This window comes from Zootoca vivipara, chromosome 5 (genome assembly GCF_963506605.1).
Source record: "Zootoca vivipara chromosome 5, rZooViv1.1, whole genome shotgun sequence".
Lineage (NCBI taxonomy): Eukaryota > Metazoa > Chordata > Lepidosauria > Squamata > Lacertidae > Zootoca > Zootoca vivipara.
The window spans coordinates 74,573,119-74,597,092 of NC_083280.1; the positions used below are offsets into that span (position 1 = coordinate 74,573,119).

Sequence of the window (23,974 nt, forward strand, 5' to 3'; positions counted from 1 at the left end):
TCAAGTTATATATATATATATGCGCACTATCAGGAAGAAAATGTCAGGCAGTTTAAAAAGTGTTTGGTCACGACCAGCTATGGATCCCTTCTGAGATTATAGAAAAGATTGTCTGCTCCAACATTTACAGGCCTTAAAATGGTTACCTCTGTTCACATCACAAAGATGGTCACTATACTATCCTATCCTTAACCAGGTGCACCAACTCTAGGGGGCAGAGGTGTCTTAGGACCCCTCAATATTTGTTTGAAGGTGGCCCAGCCCCACCAATGTTGAGAGGGCCCAGTGTAACATCGGTGAAGGCTGCACTGGCCTGCATGGTGTGGGGAGACGTGTGTGACATTGTATGTGTGATGTCACACATGTGAGACGTACTGCCCCATCTTGGGGGCAAACCTGTGCCTCTGTCCTTACTCGAGTGTCAAGGAAGGAGAAAATGCACCAGCTTGGCCAGGATGCTTCAGTAATGTAGACCGCTGCCCCCTTACAATTAAACAGATATATTTTAATTACCACACCAGGTTTTATGGATTTGGTTTCTTTAAAAAAATAAAATCAAAATCAAACTCTTTTTCTCTGACCCTCAGGGTCACACAAGATGAGGAACAAGTTGTCTCATTAAAACACACTTGCAAAGTGACTTTTAAAGGCAATGTACCAACACCGATCAGCTGATGGTTGCTAAGACACATTGCCTTTGCAATATGATTCTGCTCAGAACCACGAGTTGTCATTTTGACGTCCCACTGAAAGTGGTTTCCAATGCAAACAGACTTCAAATTCATGGCAACCAAGCATTGACCTGCACCTGAAGACAGCAAATGGGCTTGGCTTGTGGGAAACGGGTCAAATCAGGACCTTTGCTAGGCCTAACTAAGATCTGCTGGAGGGTCCCCACCCTTCTTCAACATAAATGTTACCAAGGTTTGTTACTGCCATATAGTCATGCGTGAAATTAGTAGCGCAAAAATACTTAGTTCCCACCAAAAGTTACTTCAGCAAGCATAGTTTTAACCAGGACTAAGGCTGCAACTCTAAATAAAAGTTTATGTCCCCTTGCTAGCCAAGAGAACACAGCAAGCGGCTACTTCCAATTCCTTGGGGGTGAGCTCCCTACACAATTCACCAGGTTGGGTCTACTCTGCCTTAGGTACCAAACACTCCTGGTGCAATTCCAAGTAGACGTATAAACTGAGCCAGCAGCCTTACTGAATTACAAGTTCCAGAAATTCAGACATAAAAATAACACCTAATCTGAGACAAAGCCAGCTCATGTTTGCCATTTAGGCATACATGCTATTAAACTACCCGTTTTGTATGGAAAAATGGATCGCGTTAGATATTCCCCCACCCCCTGCCAGAATCAATGTTTAGATACTGCAGTGGCATCTTGTGGTCAAGGACAAAATGACACCCCAACCAAAAAAATAATAGTTATGCTTTACAATTCTAACTCATTTGTTGACGTGCAACATATGTAATTCTCCATGTGTAACTGTTTAAATGCACCATTTTTGGGACTACAACTCCCATCATCCCTAGCTAACAGGACCGGTGGTCAGGGATGATGGGAGTTGTAGTCCCAAAAACATCTGGAGGGCCGAGTTTGCCTATGCCTGATCAAGAAACTGGAGCATCAAATGTACCAACAATGATCTCAGTTCCCCAACTCCCAGCCCAAAGACCACTCACACACGAAGGCCACCTGCCCAAGACCCATAAGGTATTCTTTGTTCTGCAAGAATCTAAATAGGAACAGCCATTTCTGTAACCAGCATCCCTGATAAAGTTGCCTCCTGGCGGCAGGAGACACTTTTCACCGTTTTTTAAAAAAGAAATGGGCAGTTCCTCTGTAGATCATGTGAGAAATTAACTAACCCACATAATAAGTGGGAAGTGGGCAGGGGGTGGGGAATCAGAGAAGAGACTGGGAAGAGAAGAAACCCCTGCCATGTTCAAGTCGAACTGACCAATGGCTAAACCAAACCAGGTCTACCAAGAAGTCCCATACAATTCATAATCCTGGATAACAGCAGTGCTTGAGCCTTAATTATAGCTCCAGAAAATTTCATCACACACAAGAGATGAAAAACATACATTACTAGCAGGTCTCTCTCCCCCCCCCCCAAGCCGGAATTGAGTTCCGGCACCTCCCAGGTGTGCGTCATTGCCATAACAAAAGAAGGGAGGAATTTGTGGCGAGTTCCGGCACCTCTTTCTCTATAAAAATAGCACCAATTACTAGCAAAATGCTTGCCATTATGACAGAGAGCGTGTGTGATGGGCTGCATCTATGTGCTCTGCGCATACCGCATTTGCTACGCCTATCAGTGAGGCGCAGGCTACACCCACAGGGCGATTGCGCATCCCTCCCCCATTACACAACGCCTACTTCCAACCCATGTAAGCAAATTGTTGGATTTCACATCTAGGTGGGGTAGGGGCTGCAACCATTTAAGTTCTCTCCAACCATCGGGGTGGGGGGAGGGGGATATCAAGCCTGTCCCTGTCTAGTTAGCAGTTTCTTTTATCCATCAGATTGTATCCAATGGTACCCGCCCCATCTGCTAATCTAGTGAAGGCTCCCATCACTGTAAGAGCAGCCTTATTGCCCCTTCCCCAGATTTTCAGAGTATTGAGGAAGCCTTCGGTGTGGGGAGTAGTGCTGGGGGTGGGAAGAAAGGGAGGGTGGGAGGGAGAGAGATGACTCTGTTAAAATAGCCGCAATCCCTTTCACAAAATCCATATCAAAACTCAGATACGTAATTTCTTTTTTTGGCAACTGCCATGCAAATTTGATGCCTTTAGTTATGTTGGGAGGTTGATGCTGAAGAACTGGGACCTCCTCTGCTCCCACACCAGATTTAAAGTTGTTGTTGTTGTTGTTTTGTTGTTGTTGTTTTGTTGTTGTTGTTGTTAAATAGTGGGATTCACTGAGCAGTGTACAGCTTTATTGAAAGTGAATAGGTTAATATTTACAATTAAAGGAAGATTCAAACCAGAGCACTCTATAGACAGGGCTACAGTTTTAGAATAGGACAAGACAGACACATATAAAAACAGGGATATCAATAAACTTCGACAGTGGGGGGAAAATACCACGAGTTTCAGTATTTCTGCTTCAACCACATTCAAGTTGTTTCAGGGGCAGTTAGCATTTCTTGATCCGATTGGCTGGTAGTTTGGATTTGTCCAAGTCATCAAAGTAAGGGTGATTCAGAGCCACGCGGCCAGAAATCCTTTTTGCTGGATCATAGGTCAACATTTTCTGCAAGTGGAAACAAAGGCAGGTTACACACTCGCCTCTTGCTATGCAGGGGAGCCTAGAGAGATCAGAGTCCTCAGAACCGGACTTTCCATGAGGAATCTCAGACCAAAACGTACAGTATTCAAGTTTCTCTTCTTTCAGAAGTATTAGACACTAGGCCAAAACCTTTAGGGTGGGAAAAGATGTGTTCTCACCTGCCCCTAGCTTAATACCATCACTTCCTTCCCAATGTCAACACTTAGGTTGCTGACCTGAGCCCTAGTTCATACATTATTCTATGGCACACTCTTCACATGCCCCTTCTATCTGCTACACAGGTGACCTAACCTATGAAATAGACACTCAAATGCGCTCATGTCCAACCCACCCGACGCTTCTCCCCTCTTCCTTTTCTGAAGGAGAAGAGACTGCGTAAATAGGGCATCCACACCTTACAAAAGTGATGGAGTGATGCAACGTGTAACTACAGCCAGTTAACTTTGCCCAGTAAACCTCTGCAGGATCTCCAGCGAGAATGGAATCACCCTGTAACAATTTGGTAACTGGTACAAACCAGGAGTGAGGATGGGGTGGAGAGGGGACTTTTGTAAAACCCAGTGTGGATATGTAGACAAGAGAAGCGAAAGACTCCTCTGTCACTGCACTAAAATTCTGGGTCACCCTATGAAACTGATGCGGCAGTTGTTTCAGGACAGGTGAACAAAAAAAACCCAAGTGCTTCTCCACACGCCACGTAAATATATTTACGGCATTCACATCCCATGCGATTGCAGCCATGGTCACGGTTTCAGATGGTTTTTTGGGGGGGCGGGGGGGGGAGATTAGACATCTCCTCCGTGAGCTTGTTTATCATCAGTAGTGGTCAGCCATGGCGGTCAAGTAGAACCTCCATGTTCAGAGGCAGCACACCTATAAATAGCAGCTGGGGAAGCAACAGCTGGGGAGGGCTTTTCCCTGTGCGCCCTGCTTCCAAAGGTGTGCAGGCTGGGCAGCAGTGGCAAGTACAATGCTGGGCTGTGTTGGCCTTTGCTCCAAAGCAGCAGGCCTCTCTGTCTTGCATTTTTATAGATGTACAAAACCCCAAGAATATTAAACAGCTTATCTGCATACATCTGGATGCAATGAACTCTACCACAGGGGAAACAAAATTATTTCAGTAAGGTACAACACTGTCTATGTTGCATCAGAATGATTTATTTTTTAAAAAAATAAAGAAGATACACAAGTTTTATGAGAGTGAAACAGCCGCTTACCAAAAGCAGGTCTAGTCCATCCTCATTCAGGTTTTTCACCAGAGAGGCCAGACTGCTCGGTTTCCACTTGGGGAAAGTGTTCTTGTAATCCTGCAAGGATTCTACTTCCGGCCACACTTCATTGTTGGGCGTCCCCAAAGCTCTACAAGGAAAACGGTCAAAGGGGGTTGATTAAGCAGCCTTGGCAAATCTGCTTGAATGGATTCAGCAAAACACTTCTCTGAGTGTTACCTACTGAAAGATTCCTGCAGTGATGCTTCAGAATCCAATATAACAGAGACGCAAATTATGCAGCCTTGTGTTGGAACTCTCGGCTTTTAAATAAGACTATACTGCCAAAATTGGAGGGGGGAGAGAGAGAGAGAGATCTGCACTGTGTTTTTGAACCACAAAGAAGGCTATGCAAGAGAAAATAAAAGACCTCATAATAAAAAATATTATCCATAACATACAGAAGCAGTATGGGTAGCATGCTCAGTACACTTAAAGGAAGTGAAATGGATGCAACATAATCCGTCATGCCAGCTGTTGCCAAAGTAGTACTTTTAAAATATCAGTTCACTATATCCAAACCTAGCATCAACAGCAATTGCCAGAGAAATAGTTGAGAAATAGTTGGTGTTCGGATGTTGCCCTCACCTGACAGCAACATCCGAACACCTCCCAGTCTATTTATGATATCCTATACATTTTGTTCATAGGATCAGGCTCCCGAGTATACTTACCTGTAATAAGCCAGTCTCCCTGAAGTGGGACATGCTTCAAAGCAAATATAGCGAGGACCATACTTTGTTTCAAATTAGAACACTTTGTTTCAGCAGTTTTCCGTTACGACACAGGAAAACCACAAGCCTCAATTCATTGCACCATCATAATTTATTTATTTTTAAAAAAAATTAAATTCACACAATATCAGACTGATGGGATACAACATTTCCGCGGAAGGAAAACAAGACCATAAACTTTTCTCATTTTAAATTAGATACCTGAAGATCCTGAACAACTGATCAATTTCTGAATCTCCACGGAAGAGTGCTTGCTTGGTTGCCATTTCAGCAAATATCGTCGCTATGCTCCATATATCGACAGGTGTGGAGTAACGTGCGGAACCTAGCAGTACTTCTGGAGCTCTGTACCACAGAGTTACTACCTAGCAGAAGAATAGTGGGCATTAGAAGGTTTTTTTTAATTTAAAAAACCCCTGCCAGCTTGGGGGGGGGATTTAACGTGCTTTGGAACAACTATGCATGAATTACTCCAATCACTCAACCACACTGTCCAGCATACGACATTTCTGGAATCAGCACACCAGTTTCTGAAGTCACTTTTTAAAGAAAAAAAAAGCCAGAGTTTTCTAGCTCCTATTTTGTAAGCTAATACAGTGGTGCCTCGCAAGATGAAAGTAATTCGTTCCACGAGTCGCTTCGTCTTGCAGTAATTTCGTCTTGCGAAGAGCTGTTTGCCGCCAGGGGGTGGGGTGGGGTGGGGGAGAGAACAGCCGAAAAACTTCATCTTGCGAAGTGCGGCCATAGAAAACTTTGTCTTGCGAGTCACCAAAAACATCGCAAAACGCTTTTGTCTTGCGAGTTTTCCGTTGCGCGAGGCATTCGTCTTGCGAGGTACCACAAGAGGCCCTGTTTGTCTCAGTCCTTCCTTCCACGCTCAACCTCATTTCATCTGCATCAGTATCATGTAAAAGGAGGTCACACCGAGCAACAGCATCCAGCTCAAGGCTCCTCCATGAGCTCCCTGGTATTTTTATTTATTAAGTCTACTACTTCCTTACATCTTAAAAGCCCCCAACTGCCAAGGGGAGGCGCAGCAAGTCCCACCACGACCGCAGGAAGGTGTGGTGAGGCCCTCTTCTGCTGCGAGGATACCCACAGAGCCCTCTGCTTACACGGGGAGGTGCAGTGGGTCCCTCTGCTGCCGCAGGGAGGCCTGGCAAGGTCACCCGCCACCTTGAATAGGTGCCGTGAGGCCCTCCACCACCACAGGGATTCCCGGGAGACCCTCTGTCACTGCAGATACATATCGTGATATATCGAGATATCATGTTTAGTTGGTGATATGTTGTGATATCGAACACCAGATGTAGCCCAGCCCTAGACAGACCTGGGTCTGACCCCATTTAAGCAACATTAAATGGGGGGGAAACTTGCTAGCCTTTCAGTATAGGAATTATTTTTTCCATATAATTTTTAAATTAATTATCCAAAGGTATTTCAAGGCATTTATCATCATATACAGTTTCTTCTTCTTCTTGACATCCCACCCCATCTTTCCTGAGGGGTTTTTCCTGCTTTTTATTAGCTGTCTTATAACACAAATGTTTTTATTGCCTAAACCCCAAATCATTGGTTCTTTCAACAACCCACAGCTTATACCTTTTGGTGTAGGATTTAGTGCAAGAGAGATCCAGTCTCTTACCTCATGGGTGTAGACCCGCACGGGGATGCCGAAAGCTCGAGCCAGGCCAAAGTCGGCCAGTTTAATTACTCCGTTGTCATCGATTAACAAGTTCTGAGGCTTCAGGTCTCTGTGCAGAATTCTCCTCGAGTGACAGAACACAATACCTTGCAAGATTTGGTACAAGTAACTCTGAAAGAATAGTAAAACGGAAGGCGTTGGAAGGCGGCGTGTTCAGAAGGGCATGCACTTCACTTCTTGTCTGCCCAAAGGAGAAGGGCAAGACGGGACAGGTGTGGTAATACAAAACCTTCCATCCCTTTAGAAGAATGGAGCCGCTTACACTAGCGGTCTCCAATCCGGGCTACGTGAGTCCAATCACATACACCTCATTTGCTGAAATGCATCCCTCGTTCCCCTTGTCCACTATCAAGCTTTAGCTTGCACGCTCTTCGGGGCTCAGGACCTATCTTTGCTGATGTTACGAGAAAGGAGGACTCCAACAAAACAACAGGTAGACCTTTCCTGACAGTAGGAGCTGTTCGACAGTGGAACAGACTCCCACGAGGGGCGGTGGGCTCTCCTTCTCCCTGGAGGTTTTTAAGCAGAGGTTGGGTGGCCATCTGTCGTGGATGCTTTAGTTGAGATTCCTGCATTGCAAGGGGTTGGACTAGATGACCCTTGAGGCCCCTTCCAACTCTACAATTCTGTGAAACCGAAACATCATGCATTAGTTGATGGCACTAACTAAAACAAAAGACTAATGAATGGTGACAAGCAGATGCATACTCACTTAACTTCAATATGCTGTTGCAGTGGCACCTCCACATCATTTACAAGGGCGATTTTATAGATAAAATGGCTAGAAAGGCTGCTTCTTACAAAGGGTCGGCTTCAAAATTCAGTAAGCCACCTAAAAGACCATTACAGTGGTACCTTGGTTCTTGAACTTAATCCGTTCCGGGAGTCTGTTCGACTCCCGAAACCATTCAAAAACTAAGGCACGACTTCCAATTGGCTGCAGGAGCTTCCTGCACTCAGTCGGAAGCCGCGTTGGACGTTCAGCTTCCGATTATCATTCGCAAACCGAAACACTTCCAGGTTTGCGGCGTTCGGAAGCCGATTTGTTCGGGAGCCAAGCCGTTCGAGAACCTAGGTACCACTGTACTGCCCTGTTTTGCTTCTAGAACACTGAATTAGCCCAAGGGGAATAACCTTTAAGATGTGACACGGGAGAACACAAAAGCCCTGCTATATCTGTGGTCCTGAACACGGGATTCAAAATTGCCTGTTTGCTGCCACGTGGGCCACCGATTCTTACGCCAGGCTGTTGGAGCTGTTTGCTGCAGAACAATTCACAGCAGTCATTTTCAAACTTTGTTCCTAGATAGCCTCACGGCGCTTCGGGATCTTACAAAAGGATCCTGGATGGCAAGGACTGTGATGATGGAGAAGCAATGGCCAAACACAACTTGCTTACTCTTACCAATTCACCTCAAGAGTCTCTGGCACACAGATCAACGTACAATAGACAGGTTTCTGTGGGCAGGTAGGTTGAAAGCTACCCATTTGCAGTATCTTTTCCTTACCTTAACAAGCATACGATCTAGGTACTGCCCAGATGGGATGGAGTCCAAGTATTTCTTGAGATCCATAGAAAGAAATTCAAATATCAGGTAAAGTCTTGAGTCTTGCATAAGCACATCCTGAAGACTGAAAAGAATTTTCTTTTTTAAAAAAAGAAAGTCAAAACAGCTCAAACCTTTTCACTAAGCATGCAATGTGGGTTTGTTATATGCTGCACTGAAGCCCCTTCATCTAACTGGATGAACATCCCATAGTTTATTATACTTCTATCAAATCAGCCATCGTAACATGTCGAGCTAACGCTTCTACAGGTTCACTGCATATACATGCCTATGTGAAAGCTGGTAATTACACATGCTGCCTGATCCATTAAGCTTACAGCTATAAATCTTATGAAGATGACGGACGACTGAGAATTATAAATTAATGTGAAACAGAGAGGCCTAAATGAAACTAGCTCAATACACTTAATTATTTAAGCATATGTTCACCAAGGTGCATATAGTTGTTTCAAAGGTGAACATTTGTAGAACCCTTGTTTCTGTAGTGGGGTGGGAGGGCTAAGAAAAATGCCAATATATTTCACATCTGGCAACCAATGTTCTGCTTTGGTTTTAGGTAGTACATGGGTAAGGTAAAGGGACCCCTGATCAATAGGTCCAGTCGTGACCGACTCTCTGGGGTTGTGGCGCTCATCTTGCGTTATTGGCCGAGGGAGCCGGCGTACAGCTTCCGGGTCTTGTGGCCAGCATGACAAAGCCGCTTCTGGGGAACCAGAGCAGCGCACGGAAACGCCGTTTACCTTCCCGCTGTAGCAGTACCTATTTATCTACTTGCACTTTGATGTGCTTTCGAACTGCTAGGTTGGCAGGAGCTGGGACTGAGCAACGGGAGCTCACCCCGTCGCGGGGATTCGAACCGCTGACCTTCTGATCAGCAAGCCCTGTGGTTTAACCCACAGCGCCACCCGCGTCCCAGTACATGGGTAGATGAGTCTAAAAAGCCTGGGACACAAATTTCCATGGCCCTCTAGCTGCTATGTTGACCCATTTACCAGAAGTAACGTATATAGCATTAACTCTGGAGGTGTGTACTTGATTCTGACCATACTAACCCTCCTAGAGCAAAATATACATCCATATGAACACTCGCCCCCCCCCCCGCAAAATATTTTTTGTAGAGTTGGAAGAATTCCTTCACTGCTTAGAAACGTTGAATTCAGAACGAGTTTTGGATTTAAACTAAGTACAGTGGTACCTCTACTTACAAATAACTCTACTTACGAATGTTTCTACTTACGAACGGAGCTCCGTCCGCCATCTTGGATGCGGTTTAGATAGGATTTTTTCTACTTACGAATTTTTAGATAGGGTTGCTTCGACTTACAAATTTTTTCTCCCAATGCATTCCTATGGGATTCGACTTTCAAATTTTTTCGACTTACAAATGTGCATTCGGAACGCATTAAATTCGTACGTAGAGGTACCACTGTATATGATTTTCTGAGCAACAAATTTAGTCATATTCAAGCCAGATACGCATTAAATTTAACCAAAAATTTGGGCAGATCTCCAGATTAGGCTTTATGTGTTAACACCCACATTCAAGCTACCTTCTCATAATTAAACTACCTTAATTCCTGGTGGTGGTTCAACAGAGAAGCTCTACCAAGTCAAGTCAAAATAACTAGGCCCCCTGAAGCAGCATGGAAGCCTTCCATGAGAAAGTCTGAGTCTGTTATTAAAAGTATGCTGAAATAACCAAGGATGTAAAAGAATGAGCATGGTCCAGCCACAGTTAAGCATCCTTCAGTCCCACTGATCTTAAAGGCATTTAAGCATATGTTTAACTCTCCCACTGAAAGACAAGGACTTGGAAATGCTTCATGTTGAATTGTTTAGTAAGCGTTTTCTTTTGGTACCACACACGCCACTTTGCATGCTACAAGAAACCCTGCAGAATATATGCAAACTGAGGTGCTCTTCCTCTCCGCACACATAAGGTTGTTTGTAAACTCTTAAGTGTCTATAGAGGGCAACTAAGTATCCAGCCTACCTAAAGAAACACGAATCATACGTACAGTATGTAGAACAGAACAAGCGCAGGACAAATCTAAGCACTTTTGCTGGGAAACTGACCTCCAGGTTTGTTCAGTGGGGCTTTCGGACTTTTGCACAGGACACAACCTTAAACGCAGTGCTTGCTTTGTGTCTGTCTGTTGGGCAGGGGACAGGGACATGAGAAAAGCTGGAAAGGACCGGCCCTTATGTGTCTTAAAGACCAATAGTGGACAGCAAGCTGCTCTGCTCAACCCGACCTCCCTCCAGTGGAGTCACTGCTGTATAACAGAGGAGTGACCCAATCCAGCACTCTTGCTGGTGTGTTTACAACCAGGCTGGCCCATTCTAACATGCAGCAACGCAGCCAGAAAGAGGTCAGGTGAGCATTGTAACCCAATCATGCTGCTGCTTAACTCCACCAACTGGACCCCTCTGGGTCCATTCCAACTCCAATTCCCTCACCATCACACATGAAAGATGCCCTCACATTTTTAGGTGTAATTCAGCAGACTCATCGGGTGCCAAAAAACGGGACGAAACCCCCATTTTATAGCTGAAACCCAGGTTATACAGGTGTAGACATACCAGACTATGTTGGGATGACGTAGCTCTTTTAATAAGGAAATCTCTCTGATAGCAGTGCTGGGAACACCTTCTTCGTCGTTCTCTAACCGAATTTTCTTCATGGCCACCACTTGGCCTGTAGCTTTGTGTTTGCCTTTATACACAACACCATAAGTGCCTAATGGGTGGGAAAAAAGCTCCAGTTTAATCCTCTGGACACAGACACCAGGTTTGCACAATACATTAAGCCAGAGGTCGGCAACCCAAGGCCCATGGGCCTCCGAGAACAGGCCCATGGCCGGTTCCGTGTATCGGTGAGAGGAACCCGTGGGGTATTTTTTGCGGCGTGGCCACCATTTTTCCCCTGCCACCCCCCCCCATGTCAGAACCTTGTCCCTCCTCCCGGTGTTGCAAATCGCCAGCCAATCTCCTGCTAAGGTTTGAGACCCTGGCCAATGGGCAAGCAGCAGCTGCGCGTGGCACGAGAGAAGGAAGTGGGCTGGGCTGGCCGAGCACATTTCCAGCAGCCCCTCGTTGGAGCAAGCCGTTTGCTGCCGCCGCCCCTCTGCTAAGCGCGGTTCCTGCGCCTGCCCTTGCAAGTGGCAGAAGCTGTCGGCGACAGAGGAATGAGCAGCCTGAAAGCAACCCTTTTGGACTGCTCGTTCCTCCTCCAATGCTGCCGCCACCAGCCTCTGCCTCTCGTCAGCACCCTAGGTAGACAGGGGGATGGGAGGGGCTGGGGAGAGAGAGAAGCCCCCTCTGCCGTGTGCGCACACTGGCCCACCAGGAGGTGTGGTGCAGTGAACCGGCCCACCCCCCAAAAAGCTTGCTGACCCCTGCATTAAGCCAACCCAAACGTGTGAACTCCCACTGAGCTAGCAGCGTCTGAAACTCAGGTATGTAATCTAATTGCCAAATGGCACCTTAAACCTGGGTTATGGTCGCCACATTGGAATGTATTATTATTTTATTCATTTCATTTTTATCCCACTTTAGATTTTAAAGAATGGATCTCAAAGCGGTTTACAACACATTAAAACATCAAAGAAAACAATCCGGAGTAAAACAAATTCAAGCTTCAAGGAAAATATTTCAGATCCTTCTCCAATGGACATTTTGCTTTCCCCAGTTGCCAACCTGGCATCCAGAGGTCTCCATGTGATCGCAATTGGACCCACACCAGTCAAAAAGCGTGCCTTGCTGAGTCTGGTCTTCTGAATCTGGGCTAGTGGTTGAGCTCTCTCAACAACCACATTGTAGCCAATGTTTATTACTAGCTATGACTTGTGGTTTCCAAGGAGGTCAAGCACAAGGTCAGGTGATGCCCTAAGCTAGTGATGGCGAACCTATGACACGCCTGTCAGCACTGACACGCATAGCCATTTTCAGTGACACGCGGCTGCATGCAGAGATCTCACTTCCGGCTGACGGCACGGAGCCGCGGAGCTCCTGAAAGTGACCAGCGCTGCAGGAGCTGCCGGACGGGCTCCTGCGCCACCAAAACCGCCACCGCCACCACACTGGGCGTCACCAGTGCAGCAACTGGGGAGCTGCCAGACCCCACCCCCACCCTGCGAACCCAACGGATGGCCTCAAGGCACTCCAAAGGTCAGAGGAGGAAAAAGGAAGCCCCGGCCCCGCTGCCGCCGCCCCCACAGAAAGGAGGGAGAAAAGAAGGAAAAACAAGGCAAAGGAGAACAGGGGTTCGCTTGCTCCGTTGCTGTCCCCATCGCCCCTGCCTCCTGGGAGAGGAGGGGGCCCTTGGAGGAGGAAGAAGAACCCCGACCCTGCTGCTGCTGCTGCTGCCACCATCCCGGGAAGAGAGAACACCCAAGTAAGCTGAAACCCCTTCCCTGTTGCCCTGCCGCCGTGCAAGCATAGCTGAGTGAGGGGAGAGGTAGGCTGAAGAGGGCCACGAGGAGGCACAGGCCCAACCCGAGCCCACCTCCCCAGCAGCAGACCCATTGGAGGAAGGCCTGAGCCCAAAGTCCCACTGGGAAAGACCTCTGGGTTTTGCCTTATTTCCCCCCCATTTTAATACTTTTACTAAAAAAAATATTAAAAACTTTAATAATTTTTTCCTCCCCTTTTTCTAAAGGGGAAACATTCATACATTTTTGTTATTTAAACTATAAATATCACGAAATTATGGTTTGTTTTTTTCTCGAAGTGACACACCACCCGAGTTATGCTCAGTTTTTGGTGAATTTTGGCAAACCAAGCTCAAAAGGTTGCCCATCACTGCCCTAAGCTGAAGCCTTGCTTAGCTCAGCATGCCATGGGAGTAAAGGAGCAAAGCTCCTCTCCAGGAGCCCACACTGTCCCACTAAGATCACCATGTTGTGACAACCAGGGCATAGGCTTAACATGATACAAAGCCTTTCAGCCCAAGGATGGAAGCACGTTGCCCTGAGCAAACATCTATGTCCTATTTGGGCATTCAGTTTACAAGTGCATGTGCAACAACCGAGGGGAAGTGGTGGGGTGCTCAGTGAGGTGGGGCTGATAATTTTCCAGGGCTTTATTTCTCCACACAAAATTTCCCTTTTCATAAATTCACTAGTAGCAATGAATGGGTGCCAATTGCAAATACAATATTAGGAAAGCAGTTTCGGAATCACAATTCAAGCTTTTTAGTGATTATCCCTAGGCAGGCATGTGGGTTAGCACATCATGAATTTCTTTGGGGTGCTACATTTTATTAGTGAGTGGAGGACTCTCATGACCCATGTAAGCGCTACCAATGACTCTGACTCAATGTTGACTTGCTTCCAAGTATACAGATTTAGGCTGGAGGTGCAAGACAAAGCAAGATTATGTAATAGATCAAATGTTACTTACCTTCACCAATCTTTTCTATTTTTATGTAGTCGTCCATTATTCCTCAATATGAAAAGGCCTGAAACAGAACAAGGAGAGTCAAGCAGTTGTAGTGACAGGTGCATCCCTACATTTATTTATTTTTTTCAAACAGAAGGGTTTCCAAAAAGCCACTTTGATGTGTTTTCAAGTGGCACGTAGATATTTTCCTTCCTGCAGTAATTCAGCTGAAGCAAAGGTATTTTGCCGTATTACTGCCATCATGCAAAAAGAAATCAACTAAAAGGCACCCTTCCTTTTCGTTCCAGTTAATTTGACCTATAGCAGTTCAAGTCTGGGTTGATAAGGCTAAGAATTTGCAGAGAAAGGGCAAGTAAAGTTTTAACCAAAAGCTGCCCTGGAGACACATGCCGTTTGTGGAATTAAAAGCAGCCTCAAACTGTTGGGCCCACCTAAGTGTCAGAATTCAAGGGGCAAGGCAGAAGTCATTGAAAGCAAGCTCCAGGGTTTTAGCGCCACCATTAAGGAAGCCCTGTCTCTTGTGCATGCCAGCCTAACATATCTTAAAAGCAGGCGCCCAAGAAGAGCTCTGAGGTAGGATAGAAGATAACCAAGTCCCACGCAATTTAGTGTTTTAAAGATTAAGACCAGCACGTTGAACTGGGCCTGGAAGCAAACAGGTAGCTACTCCAACCAGTGGAAAACTTGAGTTATGTAGATCTTCTGGCCCCCACCAACGTTTGGGCTGCAACATTCTGTATCAGCTGTAGCTTCCAGACAGTTTTCAGATGCAGTTCCTCATAAAGGCAGCAGTCTAGTTTGGAGGTCACCAGATAACCAAGGCCAGATCTGATCATTGATCTAAACAGGGGCTGCATTTGAGATACAGTGGTACCTCGGTTTATGAACACAATTGGTTCCGGAAGTCTGTTCATAAACTGAAGCATTCATAAACTGAAACAAACTTTCCCATTGAAAATAATGGAAAGTGAATTAATCCGTTCCAGATGGGTCCGCGGCGTTCGTAAACTGAAAATTCATAAACCGAGGTGTTCATAAACTGAGGTTCCACTGTACAAGCTGGAGCTTGTGAAAACACTCCTGGCCACTACAGCTACCTGTGTCTAACCGTGACAAATGCAGAAGCAACCCCCCCCCCCGCAAACTGCACATCTGGTTCCTCAGGTGGAGTTCTACCACATCCAGGGCTGGTTGCACATCATCATCATTTTATTTGTATGTTGCCTTTCCATAGTTAAAACCTTGCTCAAAGCAGCTTACAACATGAAAAGATTTACATAATTACAAAAGGTAGTCCCAAACAAGAAATAAAAATAAAACTTTTAAAAGAGCACTACCAAATATCAATGCACAGCAACAACAAGAACCATAGCTGTCAAGGGAAATTTTTAAAGGGAAATTCCCTTATGCTAAATAGGCTTCCTCATGAGAAAAGGGAAAACTTGACAGCTATGACAAGAACCCAAGCGACACCCTGATCCAGGAATCTGATCAGCAGTCTCAGCTTTTGTAGCTGGAGTCAGCCAGGGCCCTGCCTTCTCAGGCCAAGTGGAGAAAGGCCTGCAAGGCAGGACTCACAGCCAAAATGGTCTGTTGCCTACTCGGCAGCCTCAGCTTTTGCAGCTGGAGTCAGCCAGGACCCCTTTCTTGAGTGGGAAAGAGATAGAGCTGCATGTCATCTGCCTATGGATGACACATTGGGGTTAAGATGGAATCCTCATAAGCCCAAAGGTAGTAAGACAGAACAGAAATCACCTAGTGCTACCAAAGATACTGACCACCTCAGAAGAACAGAACCACTGTAGTATTGCGTCCCCACCTCCCCAAACAAAAGCCAGTCAAGGATGCCATGATTAATGGTATCAAAGGACACTGAGAAGACGGGGGTGGGGGTGGGGGATGTTGCACTTCCACTTTCCAGTCCCATACAAAAGTTATTCATCAGGGCAATCATTACGCGTCCATATTGGGAGTTCAAACAGTTTTAGGTTGGCAAGATACATATGGAAAGAATGAGAGACCATAGTTTGCACTTCTTAATATTGCTTTTATTTGCTAGGTGTTCGCCAAACAGGAGAGACCCTTAAAGTTATTGCACAAGCCGTAAAGTGACTTCTGCTTAAATGTATTCCAGAAAACTCCTTTCCGTGCCTCTGATGCTGGGAATAGTCAAGCCAACAGAACATGCAGTCTGAAAAAGGTCACAATCCTGCACTCACTATATGTCTGCTTGCTCATACAGGAGGCCACATGCTAAGGCCAGGAGAGTCAAGTGCAGATTTACAAAGGCCAAGGAGAAAGAGATCTTGAGGATTAGGTAAGCACATGTAGGAGAGATAAGAACAAACCTCTAGCTGTCTCCTCTCCAACCCACAAGGTAGACTAGATTTTTAACCCGCTATACCCAGATCAGAGAGAAAGAGTTAAATACTTTGGCCATAGCTGCCAAGTTATCCCTTTTTTAAAGGGATTTTCCCTTATGCTGAATAGGCTTCCTCGCGAGAAAAGGGAAAACTTGGCAGCTATGACTCTGGCTAGCCTCCGCCCCCCCCCCGGCACTACCTACAGGGGTTGCTCAAAAGTAATCCCCAGTAGATGGCAAGTTTGCAGCCTTCAGAGTAAAAACTTTTTTGATTTTTTAAAAAAGAGGAAGTGAGTTAAGGGATGCAGTTTGGGGAAAATGCAACATTGCTTCTGTGGCTTTTTTTTTTTAAAGTTCTCCCACTCATCCAGGCAAAAGTGTACAGCAGTGAAGGGAGAATGAACAGGAACACAACAGTTGCACATTTATTTTAAAAAGTGGCGCTCCCCCTACCCTTGCCCTTTATCCTCCCGGCAGCCTCCTGCCCTGGACTATCCCAGCCACGCGTCTCCCCCCCCCCCCGCCCATGTCCCCCTTGCAGCCCCCTTACCCTCTCCGCCCGGGCCAGCCCCACTGCTTCCAGCCGTTCCCCTCGCCTCCCTGCGAAAACAAGGACGCACCTTCCAAAGAACCGGCGGAGGAAGCGGAGGCGGAGGCGGCGGCTTAGCAGCGCCTGCTTAAGAGAGGCCGAGCGCAGACGGATTCAAATCGACCGCGCTGAGCCGACTCCCAGCGCGCCAATGGGGCCGCGCCGCTGCTTTCAAAAGGGCCAATCGGAGGGCAGGCGCCAAAGCCGTGCAGAAGAGCGGCCCCGTTGCCACGCAGCGGGCGGGCGCAGCAACCAGAACGGAAACGTTCTGCAGAGCGTGCTCTTCTCCACCCGCTGCCGCCTGTTATTGCCAAGAAATTCGAACGTGGGCGGGTTTAATTGGTGTTTGACATTTTCAGTTTGCATTTTCGGCTCGCTTTTAGGCTGGAAAAGCTGTGTTTTTGTATTTGTAGAGGGTTTCTTCCGCAGTTCGGAGTCTGCCTGGCCCTCCCGTCTTAACCGGGTCTCCCCGCTGCGCCTTCAACCGCGCTCCACGATAGGCGCAAATACATCGGTGAAGTTCCCCTGTTGCTTGGGAAAGCTTCCCCTGCTGAATTCCTGCCTGTGCAACTTTAAAGCCAGATAGATTCATACCGTAGACTTGTAGAGCTGGAAGGGATTCTGAGGGTCATCTAGTCCAACCCCCTGCAAAGCATGAATCTCAGGATGGGACAGAACAAAGGGTAGCGATTCTATTATGAAAAAGTACTGTTTAGCCCAAACTTTCCCATGTTATGCTCCAGTTTTAAATTATATATTGAAGCCTACTGTCACAGTGGCCGGAGTGGACTACTTCAGAGTAACGACGCTACGCAGCTCTGCATTTTATTCTTTTATTGGTGCTGCGTATTTACAGTGCTCAAGTCATTGCTATTTACACGGAGCGATGTTGTCAGTCGGTTTCAGAACCTCCTAATGGCTTTTGGCGCGTCTTTCTCCAACACAAAAGCTTTGGCAGACCCATCCTCTTGCCCCTCCTCTTCCTGCGTAATTCTGGAGTTGGGGGGATGGGTCTTCCCCCCTTACTTGCCCCTTCCTGTCCCACCTGGGACCCTGGCTCCTCTACCCTGCCTGAGCCTCGGACACGACTTCCTGCTTCCCCACTGGAATCGGAACTCTCCCTGCTTTCCCCTTTGCTCGGGGACGGGCTTGAACTCAGGAGGGGAGGGACTTCGCGATATCCCCTGTCCCTCACATCCACCCCCCTCCCAAGCTCTCCTTCACCCCTCCCCAGGCCCCCCCCATGTGTCGGTGACGACTGGAAGCCTAAAAACTCGGTGCTCTCCGATCCCGTTGGTGTGAACACCTCCCCCCAGTCCTGCGAGCCCCCCCCTTCCGCCTGGGAGGACGGGAATCCCAAAAAGTCCGTGGCGTCTGAGCTGGTGGGGGTAAAAATGTTTTGCCAATCTGCTCCTTCCTCTGACTGGGTGGATCTTGGCGACACCCATACCTCATCCTCTGGTTCCTCAAACTCCGCTTCCCAGCGCCATGGTGAGCTGTTCTCCCGTGCCTCCTCCTCCTCCCCCTCCCTTTCCATGTGCCAGGGCTTGGGTCTGTGGGGAAAGAGGGCGTGAAATTCTTCCACCAAGAATTCCTCCTGTATCTGAGTGGCGGGAACCCATTCATTCTGGGACGGTGGAGCATCCTCCCATGCCATGAGGTACTCCAGGCCCCCCACCCCCCACCTTGAATCCAGGATGGCCGTGGCCTCATTGAGTTGCTCCCTGTTTTCCCTCTCCCCCCCTCCCTCGGGGGTTTGTTCGCTGTCCCTGAGCCTGCTGCTTTCCCTGTACGGCGACAGCAGCGATCTATGAAACACTGGATGCACCCTCATGTCCTCTGGCAGTGCCAGCCTGTATGCCACCGGGTTGACCTGTTGCGTGACCGTGAAGGGGCCCAGCCATTTGGGTGCCAGCTTCTTGCACCTCCCTCTGGTGGGAAGGCCCTCCGAGGACAACCACACCTTGTCCCCCACCCTGATGACCTCCCCTTGTCGCCTGTGGCGATCTGCCCCCTTTTTGTACGCTTCCTTGGCCCTCTCCAAGTGTTCTCTGAGCTGCTGGTGCACCGTCTCCAGTTCCTCTGCCCAATCCTCAGCCTGTGGGCCCTCCTCCTCCTCCTCCTCCCTCTCCCTCTCTGGGAAAGATCTGAGGTCGCGCCCGTAATTGGCCTTAAAGGGCGACACCCCTGTGGAGACGTGCACTGCATTGTTGTAGGCAAATTCTGCTAGTGGCAAGCGATCCACCCAGTCCGTTTGCCGCTGGCTGACGTAGCATCTCAGGTACTGCTGCAGAATGGCGTTGACCCTCTCCGCTTGTCCGTTGGTCTGCGGGTGTCTAGCCGTCGACAAGCTGACCTCCACCTGCAGGAGGTTCATGAGCCGCCGCCAGAACCTGGAAACAAATTGGCGGCCACGATCCGAAATAACCCTTAAAGGTAATCCATGCAGTCTGAAAATGTGATCAACAAACAGTTTGGCTGTCTCTTCTGCCGAGACTGCCCTGGCACACGGTATAAAGTGACACATTTTGGACATGAGGTCCACCACCACCAACACTGCAGTCTTACCCCTGGACGAAGGCAGATCTGTGATGAAGTCCATGGACACCACTTCCCACGGCCTGTGTGGTGTGGCTAAGGGCTCCAGCAACCCTGGTGGCGCTGCTCTGACCACCTTCGCCCGCTGGCAGGTGGTACAGCCCCTTACATAGTCTCGAACATCTTCCCGCACCCCTGGCCACCAGAAGTGTCTCATGACTAGGTGAGCGGTTTTGTCCCTTCCAAAATGCCCCGCTGTAGGGTTGTCGTGCATCTGCTTGAGGACCGTACGTCGAAGCTGGGTGGTGGGTAGGTACAGCGCACCCTTGTAGAAAAGCAGCCCTCTGCGTTCTGCAAAGTCTTTTGCCTGCTCCCTCCCCCCTCTCAGTTCTCTGAAGATGCGGTTGGCAAATTCATCCGCTGCCGTCAGTGCTGTGAGTTCTGCCTCGCTCACCACAGCTGCTCCGCAGGACCATGCCGACGGGGGGAAAATGTGCCTTGGGGCTGGTGGCGCCTCCTCCTCCATGTACTCTGGCTTGCGGGAGAGGGCATCCGCCCTGACATTCTGCTCCCCCGGGATGTAGTGGATGGAGAAGTTGAAGTTCGAGAAGAACTCTGCCCACCGTATCTGCCGCTGGTTGAGCACCCTGGCAGTTCTCCAGAACTCCAGGTTCTTGTGGTCTGTGCACACCTGGATGGGGTGCTTTGCGCCCACCAGGAAGTGTCGCCAGTGCTGGAACGCAGCGTAGATCGCAAGAAGTTCCCTATCAAACACTGTGTAGTTGCGTTCAGGCTGTGTCAGCTTCCTGGAGAAGAAGGCACAGGGTCTCCACTCCCTGTTGGCGTCCAGTTGCAACAAAATTGCGCCCACAGCTTTCTCAGAAGCATCTGTCTCAATGCGTAGGGGCGCGTCCTGCACCACATGGAACAGGTTTTGGTCTGAGGCGAACACTCTCTTGAGGCTTTCGAACGCTGCTTGCGCCTCTGGTGTCCACTTGAACTTCTGCTTGCCTCTCAGGCAGTCCGTGATGGGAGCCGTAACGCGAGAGAAGTTCTTGATGAACTTCCTGTAGAAGTTAGCGAAGCCTAGTAGGCGTTGGGCATCTTTGCGCGTCCTGGGGCTGTGCCAGTCCAGGATGGCCTGCACCTTGTCCTTGTCCATCGCCAGCCCCTTGTCTGACAGCTTGTAGCCCAGGAAGTCCACCTCTTTGGTGTGAAACTTGCACTTCTCCAGCTTCACATACAGGTGGTTCTCCTTCAGGCGTTGCAACACCTCTCTGACATCTTTCACGTGCTGCACTGGGTCATTCGAGTAGATAAGGATGTCATCTAGGAAGACCAAGCATTTCCTGAAGAGGAGGGACCCCAGGACGTGGTGCATGAAGGCCTGGAAGCATGCTGAGCCCCCTTGCAAACCGAAGGGCATCACCAGATATTCAAAAGAGCCCAGAGGCGTGAACATCGTGGTTTTCCATTCATCTCCTTCCCGGATCCTGATCAAGTTGTACGCCCCCCTTAGGTCCAGCTTGGTGAAAATCTTGCCCCTGCGTGCCGCTGTCAGGAGATCATCCACTCTGGGCATGGGGAAAGCCACTGGCTCTGTCACCGAATTCAGCCGTCTAAAGTCCACCACAAGACGGCGCTGTTGCGTGTCTTTCTTGTCCACCCAGAAGACCGGGCTGCCCCCTGCTGCCTTGCTTTCCCTTATGAACCCCCGCTTGAGGTTCTTGTCGATGAAAGCGCGCAGATCCTCCAGCTCCTGGTCTGACATGGCGTACAGCTTGGCTGGGGGTATCGTCGCCCCTGGCACCAGGTTGATCTGGCAGTCAAAAGGCCTGTGCGGGGGTAGGTGGTCGGACTCCGCTTCGCTGAAGACCTCCTGCAGGTCCCAGTACTGCTTGGGTATTGCCTCACCCCCTTTGATATGCATGGTGGCCACCGTGGCTATCGGAGGCCCCTCCCCTGGTTGGTGCTGCATGCAATGTTCCAGACAAAAGTCCGACCCAAACGTGATGCACCTCTGGTGCCAACTGATGGAGGGGTCGTGGCGCGCCAGCCAGCTCATGCCCAAGACGATGGGGGGGTCTGAGATGGTGGTGACGTTGAACGCCAGTGTCTCTGAGTGCCTTCCCACCGTCATTCTCATGGGGGGGGTTTGATGTGTGATGGCCCCTCCCAGCAGCTCCCTGCCGTCAATGGTTGCCACGTGCAGAGGAAAATCCAACTGCAAAAGCTGGATTTGGTGCTCTTCTGCAAAGCTTCTCGAGAAGAAGTTGGCGGACGCCCCACTGTCAATTAAGGCGAGGACCGTCAGGGGATAGCCATTTGGGAGCGTTAGCGTCACTTCTAGAACCACTCCTGCTCTGGGAGGGGTGGGCTGGCTCTGCACCTCTCTGTGCGGGTGGGCGGGCTGGGGCTGTTGTCTGCTGACTGTGCCTGGCTGCTGCCCCTTGTCTCCTGCAGCCAGGCTTTCCCGTTTCCCTGCTGTGGTGCTGCGTCAGTGGGGGAGGGCACCACCGTTCCCGCCTTTCCTTGCCACTCCCTGCGATGTGGGCAGTCTCTGACGAGATGCTGGGGTGAGTTGCAGAGAAAGCAATTCCCGCCCCTTCCCTCCTTGCGTCGTGGCGCCGCTGGGGTTTGAAAAGCCCGCGCGCGCGCGCTATCAATCTGCATGGGCTCCTGGTCCTGGCTGGCTCCAGGCGTGGCTTGAAAGGGTTGTTGAGGGAGTGGCTTCTCCTGCGACCGTGGGAACCAAGCCCGCTTTGCGCGCGTCGCTTGCTTGTCGTTCCACCGGGATTCCTGCCTCACCCCCACCGCCAGAGCTGCTTTGCTCAGCTGATCCATAGTACTGGGCTTTGGACCTCTCGAGAGTTCATCCTTCACCTCCTCGCTCAAACCCAAGTAAAACGCAGCTTGCATGGGAGGCGAATCCAAAACCCACCCCAGTCTGTGCACCAGCATGGTGAATTTCGCCCAATATGCGCGAACTGTCATATTTCCTTGGCGTAAATTATGCAGTTCCTCCTTAGTCTGGTCCAAATGACTATCGGACGAATACATCGTCCTCAAACCTTCTAGAAATTGTTGGACATTTTTCATGCAAGGATTCTTGGTTGCGATTAATGGTCTTAGCCACTCCCTGGCTGCTCCGGTGAGATGTTCCACAATAAACGCTACTCTGTGCTCATCATCGGGGAACTCATTCTGGTGCAGCTCAAGAGCATACACGATCTCAGTCTCAAAGCCCTGAAACTCCTTCGGGTCTCCATTGAACTTGCTTACAAGGGTCCCTGCTCTCCTTCCTGGCAGCACTTGGACTTGGGGAGCCCCTCCCGCCTTGTTTTTCTCTGCATCCAGCTTGTTTTGGAGGTCTACCGCCACCGCCCTTAAATGCTGCTCTTTTTCCTGGAGCTCTCTCACCTGTTCCGCAAGTTGTAGCCGGTCGTCCTGGACCTTCTTAGTCTCCTCTTTAGCTGCCTTCAATTCTCCCTGCGCCTGCAGCGACAGCTGTTGCAGTTCTAGCTGGGCTTGCTCAGCGATCTGCCGCCACTTCTCCGCCTCGGACACGCTCATCCCGGCAACTCCGAAGTAGCCCAAAAATGATTAGGAGGTTGCTGTCACAGTGGCCGGAGTGGACTACTTCAGAGTAACGACGCTACGCAGCTCTGCATTTTATTCTTTTATTGGTGCTGCGTATTTACAGTGCTCAAGTCATTGCTATTTACACGGAGCGATGTTGTCAGTCGGTTTCAGAACCTCCTAATGGCTTTTGGCGCGTCTTTCTCCAACACAAAAGCTTTGGCAGACCCATCCTCTTGCCCCTCCTCTTCCTGCGTAATTCTGGAGTTGGGGGGATGGGTCTTCCCCCCTTACTTGCCCCTTCCTGTCCCACCTGGGACCCTGGCTCCTCTACCCTGCCTGAGCCTCGGACACGACTTCCTGCTTCCCCACTGGAATCGGAACTCTCCCTGCTTTCCCCTTTGCTCGGGGACGGGCTTGAACTCAGGAGGGGAGGGACTTCGCGATATCCCCTGTCCCTCACACCTACATTGGCTCCCAGTACATTTCCGAGCACAATTCAAAGTGTTTGTGCTGTCCTTTAAAGCCCTAAATGGCCTCGGTCCAGTATACCTGAAGGAGCGTCTCCACCCCCATCGTTCTGCCCAGACACTGAGGTCCAGCACCGAGGGCCTTCTGGCGGTTCCCTCGTTGCGAGAAGACAAGTTGCAGGGAACCAGGCAGAGGGCCTTCTCAGTGGTGGCGCCCGCCCTGGGGAACGCCCTCCCATCAGATGTCAAAGAGAAAAACAGCTACCAGATTTTTAGAAGACATCTGAAGGCAGCCCTGTTTAGAGAGGCTTTTAATGTTTAATAAATTATTGTATTTTATTTTTCTGTTGGAAGCCGCCCAGAGTGGCTGGGGGAACCCAGCCAGATGGGCAGGGTATAAATAATAAATTATTATTATTAAGCCAGACTGATGAAGTGAAAAAATGGACCAACT

The 23,974-nt window shown here is 49.0% G+C and overlaps 1 protein-coding gene across 2 annotated transcripts; it reads right to left on the bottom strand.

Moving 5' to 3' along the window:
* Positions 1 to 2,697: 2,697 nt before the first annotated feature.
* On the bottom strand, positions 2,698 to 17,064 carry CDK1 (cyclin dependent kinase 1). Of its 2 annotated transcripts, none has more exons than XM_035137874.2 (8): positions 16,965 to 17,064; positions 13,983 to 14,040; positions 11,163 to 11,319; positions 8,520 to 8,643; positions 6,952 to 7,122; positions 5,508 to 5,671; positions 4,522 to 4,663; positions 2,698 to 3,268 (listed from the first exon to the last, which is right to left on the bottom strand). In XM_035137874.2, the coding sequence occupies exons 2-8, from the start codon at positions 14,017 to 14,019 to the stop codon at positions 3,152 to 3,154; spliced, it is 912 nt and encodes a 303-aa protein (XP_034993765.1). In that variant the 5' UTR covers positions 14,020 to 14,040; positions 16,965 to 17,064; the 3' UTR covers positions 2,698 to 3,151. The 2 variants fall into 2 exon arrangements, with proteins under 2 accessions (XP_034993765.1, XP_034993766.1); XM_035137875.2 differs by lacking the exon at positions 16,965 to 17,064 and adding an exon at positions 16,895 to 16,957.
* Between the last annotated feature and the right edge of the window lie 6,910 nt (positions 17,065 to 23,974).

Coding starts and splice junctions, on each gene's coding strand:
- CDK1 (XM_035137874.2), bottom strand. CDS start 14,019: ATGGACGACTACATAAAAATAGAAAAGATTGGTGAAG. Junction 11,320..13,982: donor AATAGAAAAGATTGGTGAAG/GTAAGTAACATT, acceptor CCCACCCATTAG/GCACTTATGGTGTTGTGTAT. Junction 4,664..5,507: donor CAGTTGTTCAGGATCTTCAG/GTATCTAATTTA, acceptor TTTTCCTTGTAG/AGCTTTGGGGACGCCCAACA.